The sequence below is a fragment of the Pavona decussata genome, unplaced genomic scaffold (assembly GCF_977016875.1).
Source record: "Pavona decussata unplaced genomic scaffold, jaPavDecu1.1 SCAFFOLD_52, whole genome shotgun sequence".
NCBI lineage: Eukaryota > Metazoa > Cnidaria > Anthozoa > Scleractinia > Agariciidae > Pavona > Pavona decussata.
In genome coordinates this window covers 595,001-605,000 of record NW_028145474.1, presented here as the reverse complement: position 1 = coordinate 605,000, position 10,000 = coordinate 595,001, and the positions used below count along the sequence as shown (strand labels likewise).

The following is a 10,000-nucleotide window of genomic DNA, read 5'->3' as shown; positions in this document are numbered from 1 at the left end:
AAGGAGGATGTTTATCGATATAAAGTCAATGCACGTATTATCGACCATTTGATAGGTCAATGGACTTATGACTTATTAATGAGTTTTTTTAAGATTAAAGTAACCCAAATAAAGAGCAAATTTATGAAAAACGATGTTGAAACTTTTACCTCGAAAAAGAGCGGGCTTTTCATGGTTTAACAGTTATCATGTTAACCTGACAGAATCACACAGAACATTTGTGCTAATTCATCTTTCTTACCTACATACAACTATAAAACACAAAACAGCCAACGGCACTTCCTCTCTCTTCTTCCACTATTTTTTCATTGTTCATTTTATATATTAACATCATGGCTTTTAATTTCCTTGTTTGTGGTTTGTGACAAAACAAAGAAAGAAATGAAAAGTTAAATTCAAAGATGCACAATTGGTGGCTATGATTTTGTTATCTTCTGCAACTTTCACAGCCGTGGATACTCAACTCGAAGAACTTGTTTTGTTATTAAACGGCTTTACGTATTTCAGTTCACGTGGGTGATTCGACAACTGCGCATGCACCACACGTTCCTTCTCAGTTACAGTTTTATCGAAACTAATAGTAATAATAATAATAATAATAATAATAATAATAATAATAATAATAATAATACAATAATATTTATTCAGGATGACCCCGTCAGTGTACCAAACACTGTTAAGGAAAGGGGTCCTGTTATTTATTCCTTGACCTCCCTTCCTACCCGCCTTCAAACAACTGGAAAGAGTTGACTATTATAGTAATGGACAAACGAAATTATGAACGCTCTTATTATATGTTACTTATGTTAACAATCTCGTACCCAGAATCTTCGTTTCCTTTGGTCAGCGGTCGAAAAGCGAGCGTCAAGCGTGCGCAGTAAGGACCGAAGACTCGAGGTACGAGATTGATATGTTTACAGCACTGAAACGGCTACTAAGTCAAGGTTTTGCTGCTATCACGAGATCAGTCGACCTTCTCGTAGTACTCGTTACCAGGCCGCTCTTCTAAGCCAATAAGGTCATGTGATCCTGTGCCACTGTTAAGGTCACAAGCTTTGCTGTTGATGTTGTAGTTAAATGATACGCATGTATTTTCCGTGAGGCAGTAAACCATGCACTTCCAGGCGTCACTCACGTGACGTTCCAAAGCAATCACGTGACCTCCTAGTCCGTACTGGTTTCGGTGGTGTGACGTAACTTGCTTGAAAATGACATCTTTGTAGTCTGTTGCTTCTTGTCCTGAAAAAATGAAGCGAACACAAAGAATTAGCAAAATGGTTGTTGATATACCATTCAGAGTTTATTTTTCTAATAAATGAGGGAATAATACTCCGATGAACTTGGTTTTATCTACCTGCGCAATATCTTGCTTTCACTGCAAAAGAAGTCGGCTTCAGCTTGTACACATAGTACCCATAGCAACGCCTGACTTGGGCCTGCACTTTAGCAAAGCAGTTTTTTCCATTCCAATGAAAGCATACATCTCGCAACACAACGTTATCTTTCATGGAAGGATGTCCTCCACGAAGCCAACCGGGAGCCTGGGTACCACAAGCCCAAGGATCTGGGGAGGAGTCTGGTAACTAATGAGAGAATCAAGTTAAAGATCAGAATGTTGAAAACAAAAAAAGAGAATTTAAATTCACTTAGCGAAAAAGAGCTCAAAGATTGTGTTAACAGCATAGCATAACTACTAACTTTTTCGCCTGTTCTGCAAAAGTCGCACCTGGCATCTGTATTCGAGATTTCAGCATGCCAGTTCTGGTTTCCTAACATGTTACTAAGTTATTATCAGTAATGCATTTTGACTAGTCAGATCACGTTTGCTTTTGTTAAAGAACAACAAACCTTCATGGGTTTTTTCGTCCCTTGTTCAACAAAGCGATACCAGTAGTTTAAATTGATGTGGCCGTCATTTTGTGCGGACTCTTCGTTGCTTGCTATATGAAATATCGATCTTCCATCGTTGGCTATGTCCTTGAACTCGGTGCACATGGACTTTGTACCTTGTTTAATAAATATAAAAAGTTCGTTAACAACCAATGGGGCTAAATATTTTAAAATCTGGAGCAAATTACATTAATAATATCATGAGTGACAAATTACTCCTTAATTTTGGCGCGAAATTTCAGCGTTAATTTATAGTTTCACATGTGAAATTACAAAATTGCTATGGCAATGTATCCTGTATCTCAGTGCCAACATGGCGTCCAGGTTTAAAGATTTTACGAATGAAAGAAGTTACGGCATTAAAAGACGCTGCGGAAAAACCTAAATACGCGAAAGAGCACAATTAACTGGGTGACGGTTTTTAAGAACTGGTGTGATGAAAGTGGCCTTGAGAAAAACCCTGCGACGTTTCGTCCTGAGCAGTTGAATAAAGTACTCGAGCGGTTTTTTTGTCTGCGTGTGTAAACAAGACGGAACCGACCATGATTGTGAGCGTCCCATGATTTGTCACCCATGATATTAAAAGGAAGTTAGGATATAATTTCACTTGCGTTTTGTCAAAATTCTTATACTTCCCCTCCCCTAAAAGCTCGGGAAATTATGGGAATTTTTACAAAACGAGCGTGAAATTATTTCCTAATTTCACTTGTCACCATTTTATTACGTATGCGTATGAAGGCAAAATAGCCTTTTTTTATTCTGCCTCTATGGAACCAGCCGCTTTTTATCTCCAACCTTGACAAATAATTTTAATAAAACTGAAGCCAGTTTGGCATGGATGAATTTAGGGTGCTTTCGATCAACTCTATTCCTAAATACGAATGTGTGCAATGATGACAAGGAATCTGAGATTTAAGAGGTTGTCGGAGTTACTGGAATACAAAATGACTCTTAAATTGTCATGTATCAGCGAAAGTTTGCAGAAATATCTTCCCAACTTTCTAACAGCTGTTCCACTTATTCTTAGTCAACCTTAGTTTGTTTCAAGTAATGATAAAAAAAATGTATTTCTTTTGGTTGTTAATTTGGTTGTATTGTTTCTATTCCCATTAGGGGTTTCATGCGCCTTTATAAACCACTCCTTGCGCATATCACACCACTTGACGCCGACCAGTTTTTCTCGAGGCTAATTTTTCCGTATATAGTTGTTACTAGTTATCATTTAGAGTAAAGTTCTAGCCTTGTCTAGACATTTTTTCTATTTCCTACTTCGAAAATGTTTCGCTGAGTTGTATTTTTTGTTATTGTACTGTTCAGCATTTATATTTTGTTTTGTAATTGTATATTTTATATGGACTGTGTTTTGTCTTTGCTTGTATCTTGGCACTGTACTATTGTAATAAACGATAATTACTGGCGGCTCCCTCCACTACTGTTGTGTTCATTACTCATTCCACTTACATTAGAAATGATTTCTATTCGGCTGAGCGTAGCGATAGAGAATAGAAGTGAAAGCAAATGTTATCATCATTTATGTGAGGTATAATTGTAAACATTTGTCTATTTTGCTGCCTTAGTTTGTTGATTATATACTGTATAACAAATGATACTGAAGGCAGACGGCGATAAACTAACACCTGTTTTAGCGATGGTGATCCATATTGGTATGTGAAAGGGGGGAAGCGTTATTGAGACAGTGCAATCCTATTTTGGGGTCAGAAAATAGAGCGATGATGAAAAATGTATATATTTAATTAGAATGTTTATGCTAATTTGAAACGATCATAATTAATCGACTTATCGTTGTGGCACAATGAGTCACATGGTATTACCGACTAACCCAAAGCGTTTATCAATTCTCTAACAGTGGATTCAAAATATGGAATTGACTTTATCCATTACTCACTTTTCACTTTCAATATAAATCGGTGATAATCAGCGCCATGTTTGTTACTGGCTATGCAGTCGATTGCCGAGCCGTCATAAGTTTGATTGACAGCTGTCAGATTCAAGAACCGGCCGGACGAGCTGTTCTTTAGGACGACGCCATCTTTGACCCAGGCTACGAACGGTTCAGGATATCCGAAAGGCTCTGGGCAAAACAGGCTAACCTTAGCTCCGTCATAAACGTCTTTTGTAGTTGGAATGTTTGGTTTGTTCTTGAGGAAAGCTGCAAAGAGCAAAATAAATTGACATTACTTTTCTGTTACTTTGGTCTGGCTTTCGAAAACCTTGTAACAGAATAATCAGCCAGATTAGTCCCCATACACCCTCCCGCGGCTCCCAAAATTGTTGGCCATTTAATTTTTTGTCTTATAGCAAACGTCATTCAGTTGCACTCAAGCAATTAGTTGGAAGTTGAGAGCTTACCAAACTTAAGGGATAAAGACCCTGAGCAAAACGGAGCAGAAGAAGGCTAAGCTGACCGACATTTGGTTGGCGAAGACCGCTTAGCACGATATGAAGAAGAAAGAGGGATGGAGAGGATGCTGCCAAAACGACTAAGTGGAACGAAGAAGTTCCAAAATAGACCGAAGAAGACGTCCGAAAATAGAGCGAAGAAGAAGTCCGAAAATAAACCGAAGAAGAAGTCCGAAAATAGACCGAAGAAGAAGTCCGAAAATCAACCCAAGAAGAAGTCCGAAAAGAAATCGAGGAAGAAGTCCGTAAAAAGTTTAAGGAGAAGTCCGAAAATAAACCGAAGAAGTAGTCCGAAAATAGACCTAAGAAGAATTCCGAAAATAAATCGAAGAAGAAGTCCGAAAATAGACCGAAAAAGAAGTCCGAAAATAAACCGCATTCTCGGTATTGAACAGGAACGAACTTGCGCAGGAGGCTTAAAGGGGCAGTGTCACCTGTTTTTAGTGTGACAATGAATAACCAAAAAATGTATTTGCTTCAATGGAATCGTCAAAATAATGGTTCATATTTTTTAACAATAATCCTTCTAGTGCACAAAAACTACTGTTAATTATGTTTGGCTGCAGATCGCTAGGATGGAAGCGGTTTGCAACTTGAAAAAATTGGCCAATTTTTTCAAGTTTTTCCTGTGTATTGTAGACAAGTCGCTAAAAACGTATTATAGTTTGCTCTTCCAAGGAGGAAACTCTTAATATTTTCTACCCTGTGTTGTAAGACCGATTTCATGTTATAAAACAGGTTTTTTGTCAAACCTTGAGCAGTTTTGACCAAAATACAGTAAAATCGCCACGGCAGTGCTCCTTCAGCGGGGGATCTTTTCACATGTAAATATTTTTTTCTAAATATATTCCCCCACAAGAGCATCCACTGATAAAAACAACCTTCTCCACAGATATATTGAGCCACCATGTTCAGTCTTCCCCCTGGTGGTGTGCCTTGTCGTGGCGGGAAAGCTTGCGTGACCTTACGACCCCCAGGGCTATGCCGGCGGGAGCCTTGTGCTCCTGGCAGGTCTAACCATGCCGGATTGGTCTGCGCGGTGAGGGTCCAGACTAAAGCAGCACCAACTGGGGAGCCATAATACCCCTAAGGGAAGGAAAACCCTGACAGAAAACCACCGGCCCTCCAGGTCATGGGGGTTGGGCGGTAGGCCAATCACTTGCTCCCGGAAAAAAACAGAAGATTACCGAAACTGCAATTTCTCAAGTACTAATTAGCAATGGCGAAGCTGTGGCCGTGGACGGAGGAACAACCGGACACACCATGACGTCAATGGGTGAAAGCCTACGGGAAGCCCACAGACCGACAAGGTCATTGGCAACGCCAAAATCAAGAATGCGTGTGGGATGCTGGAACGTACGAACAATGTACACAGTTGGAAAAGCAGCGCAAATAGCACGAGAGATGGAAAGGTACAGACTTGATCTGTTGGGACTAAGTGAGATACGATGGACAGTGCAGACAAGAAAGGTGGACCAGCTGGGCTGAAGCCAGGACTGCAGCAAAAGACAGGACTGGTTGGAAAACGAAAGTTGCAGCCTTATGCGCCTCATGGCGCGGAGAGAACTAACTAACTAACTATGTTCAGTACCGAAATTACGAATATGGTTTATTACAAAACTCTAATTTCTATTAAAAGAAAAGTGATGCGCTTTTTGCAAGTTTACTTTTGTGAGGCGCATCTACCGGTTGCACTTGATAGCATCTCCATGTATTCGTATGTTATTATCTGTGTGTAACAGTAAAAGAAATAGCGGCATCTAGTTTTTACAAATCAGCGAATGCTACTGCCATTGTGCGTAAGACGGATGCGTTGAAACATTAGCGACCGACATTGTGCTCCACGATTCTCCCACGACTCACAATCTTCCTACATGATATTTCCCATGGCATCCAACTGCAGAAAGTCAACCCATTTCTTAATTTCTCTTTGGTTTTCGCGAGTCATCTCTCCCCAAAACTGATATTGTAGCTTGTGCAATACTTTTTTCCTTGTTCGAAGCGTTGTTGAACCCAAAAAAACCAACGCAGTTATTAACCCTTTCATTCCTCTTAAATAACATCAAGGATTGTGTTTGATGCAGACCTATTCGAATCCTCGTTTCAACCAAAAATAAAAATGTTGTCAAGTGAACATTCTGCTAAATAAAAGCAACTTTTTGTAAATACGAAATGTGGAAGTTATATCCCGCTGTAACCTATGCAACCGTTTCTATTTCTCACGGGTTTCAATTCCAATTTTACGGCATAGTTTAAAGAAAAGACCAGAACAAAATGGGAGGGGGGAGGGGGTGGCAAGTTACAAACAATGTATAAATTGCCGGATTCAGTTCAGAGTTGACAGTAATCCTGGTTTAGACCGGTTAAATCAGTTTTTAATGACGGTGGAACTTAGTAATAACTAGCTTCTTCTCTGATCAATCTCAGGTGGATGGCGAAGAAAAAAAAACCGACACAAAAAACACGACAAAACGTTTACAAGTTCATTCATTGCGGCACATAATTGCAATCATGGGAAAAAAATCCCGAAAGTTTAAAAGGAACACACCTCTGCTCTCGGAGTAAACCTCTACTTCACATAACGTAAATGTCATGCTGTATCCCACAAGCCTGATATTCAAGTATCGTCCAGTCTTCCTCGGCTTGCAGTAAAACGAGGCTTTAGCTAAGGTGGCCATAGAATAGCGTTCACCACATCGAGGATTGGCGTTACCATTGTCTGCCAGACTATCACCTTGAAGAAAACGAAGAATTAAACTCCCTGCCTTTGGGGGCCCATTCTAAATCAAATGTTAGCACATCTGTTATAGTAGTATTTTATATTGTATGACTCATTAAATGCTGTCATTGTCTCTTGTATATATAGTGTGTTTCAAATCAAAGGTTAGTTAGTAAGTGATCTGTCTTTGAATAAGGCTTTTGCTATTTTACAGATCATCGTTAAGGCACTTTCCAGTACGTTATATTTATATATTGTGCCATTAAACTGAAAAACATACTACTACTACTACTACTACTACTACTACTACTACTACTACTACTACTACTACTACTACTACTACTGCTGCTGCTGCTGCTGCTGCTGCTGCTGCTGCTGCTGCTGCTGCTGCTACTACTACTACTACTACTGCTACTACTACAACTATCACTACTACTACTGCTGCTGCTGCTGTTACTTTTACTGCCATAACATACACTGCTTCTGTTACTAGCTTCTGCCGCTTTTATTGTTATGGCCATTGTCAATGTCACTTTCTTACCAACTCGGATTTCTATGTTGACAAGTCTTTCACGAAGAGAGATTCTGTTTACCAAAAACACTTCCGAGACGGAATGACTGGATCCCATGTCTGCCCGCCACCAGGGATTTGTCGAACGAGCAATTGTGTGTGTGCAAGTTTTTCGGCCATAGTTTCCATCAGAATTCCCGTCCACCGCCCTTCCAGAAGCACCTCCCCCTTGCACTGACGATTGAGACGTGGACATTTTGAGAACAAGGTTTTCTAAAGATGCAAAATCAATGTAATGAGAGCAAATTGCCACTGGATCGAGAACGTCTTGATATAATTGCGTCAGTTTTAATTAATTTCTCAAAATTAACGTGTACAAGGTGAAAACCATCGCCGGGACATAGTAAGCTACTTTCATTGTATAGAACGCACAGAACATTTGAAGCAGCATTGAGACCATTGATGAGCAAACGCCGCGGTACGCTCGGATCAGTTTAATTCTGTAGTAACTAACCTTTTAATATCCGTGTGGTCTCATTGGATATTGTATATCACGTCACACAAAACCGATTAACTAGTATCTAACGCTATACCCCGAACTCTTTCATATACCCTTCAGGATTATTCGACAGAATAGCGTGCAAGTAGAATATACGGTGCCATTGACTGAAAAAATTCCCTGAAGACTCTGAAATTAACATAGCAGCGAACTTTCTTTGGAACAGTTTTAGTAGACCTCGTATCTTATGGTTTGCCAACTGAACTACCTGAAGGTGTTAAGGGCGACTTTAGGCCTAACACTGTTCTAAAAGTGGTCCTCTTTTCTATAGTTGTTCCTCTGCTGTCAAACTGAAGAACACAATGGCCGACAATAGCTTGGGTCTACGGCAATCAGTGCAATGGCGAGCCTGTGAGCCCAAGACCACTAAATTATATACGACCCTTGTTCTTAGTTCAATTTAGCCTCAAATCGCTGTTACGTTTGTACCAAGAGCGGGAGAGTATTATGATGTCATATTAATGTCAAACGCGAACAAATTCAAGTTTGCTTATTTGGTTTTGTTCAGTCCTTTCTTCTGAATGCAGGCCTAAAAATATAATATCTTTGCTTTGACTATAGACAGTTTGGATTCTTAAGATCTTATTATTATAGATAATTGTTATTATTATAAATCAAATAAGTAACTCTAATTATTTGAGATACATTCTTCTCACCTGTAGGGTTAGGGTTTACCAGCACTTCACAGATTTCCAACTTCTTGTTTTCGCCTGGGACCCGGATGTTCACGTATTGTCCTCGGATGCCCGGATAGCAGTAGAAGGATTTTGCAGCTTGTGCTGCGGTCATGACGTATGAGCCACCACACTTCTGATTAGAATTGCCTTGATTCTCAAGACTGTTCCCTGAAGAAAACGGGAGGATTTATACTGAGGACGAACATGGTACCACAAGAGGCAAGGGTAAAAGTCAGAGTACACGTTTCGGAAGCCTACAGCAAGCATAAACACAGTTGGTGGCTTAGTGCTTTACCCTGTGTCTGTAGCAGAAAGCCAAACCAAGGGGTATTCATACCCCCCTTAAATGAGATGCTAATCTATTATAGAGTTTATTCCGGCTTTCGCTTAGAATGTCATTGTCACGCATTTTATATTTTAAATCTTCATTTGTAACGATCCTTTTATGTTTCTCACTTTTCTTTTTCGTTCCGCCCCCGAGGAAGGTTTCTATTGTAAACCGAAATATCGGGCAAATTTTTTTTTTTTTTAATAAATATATCTGTTCTATGAAGCTCGTTACCTCCGCCGTTGGGATCAGTCTGCCGTCAGTATTTTGCATCCACCTAGCAGCCCGGAATTCCCTGCCCTCCCCCCTTTATTTTTGAATCGAAACAGCGGCCCGGGGTCGAATTGGCGAGATATTTCGTTTCACCAAAAGAAGCGTGTCCAGCGTTCGAGAGAGTGCCCAAGTTATACCTGAAGGTCTGGATTTGCCACATACAAATACACATATCTTCACCTGGTTGGAAAACGGACAACGTGGGAAAGTCTCCCCTGAGGGGGGGGGGGGTGGGGGGAGTGAGCTGTTTACTAAGCCCAAATAGCACACATGCAGACAGAAACGTCTTACCATGAGTATTAAATAACATTTTTGCTCATCGTGCCGTGCGTCAACGTCCAGTATAGTTGCTGAGTAAATGTGTTTCTTCTTCGGTTTTAATTTATACTGGGCTTGAATGAGCCGTTCGAATGTCTTCGCAGAGTTTTCTCTGTAGCCATTCAACTCCCAATCCTCAGGCCAAGAAAATCATAATACAATACATTCGCTAAAATTGTCCTCTGGATCACTTCTCGCCGAACTGGAACGCAGATTCTACAAATATTCTTGTCCATTCACTTACTTTAAGACTATAATTTAGTGACTTCTGCCAGGGAATGCACATTCTTCGTTTAGTGTATGA

The 10,000-nt window shown here is 40.1% G+C and overlaps 1 protein-coding gene across 1 annotated transcript in view; it reads right to left on the bottom strand.

Moving 5' to 3' along the window:
- Window positions 1-426: 426 nt before the first annotated feature.
- Window positions 427-10,000, bottom strand: part of LOC146480772 (uncharacterized) — a 10,164-nt gene continuing 590 nt past the window's right edge. Inside the window, exons 2-8 of the mRNA XM_085109073.1 lie at window positions 8,757-8,945; window positions 7,572-7,814; window positions 6,860-7,045; window positions 3,797-4,060; window positions 1,849-2,006; window positions 1,355-1,583; window positions 427-1,239 (exon numbers count right to left, since the gene is read on the bottom strand). Coding sequence (XP_084965199.1) covers window positions 965-1,239; window positions 1,355-1,583; window positions 1,849-2,006; window positions 3,797-4,060; window positions 6,860-7,045; window positions 7,572-7,814; window positions 8,757-8,945 — 1,544 coding nt within the window. The 3' untranslated portion in view covers window positions 427-964. The remainder of the gene's footprint in view (window positions 1,240-1,354; window positions 1,584-1,848; window positions 2,007-3,796; window positions 4,061-6,859; window positions 7,046-7,571; window positions 7,815-8,756; window positions 8,946-10,000) is intronic.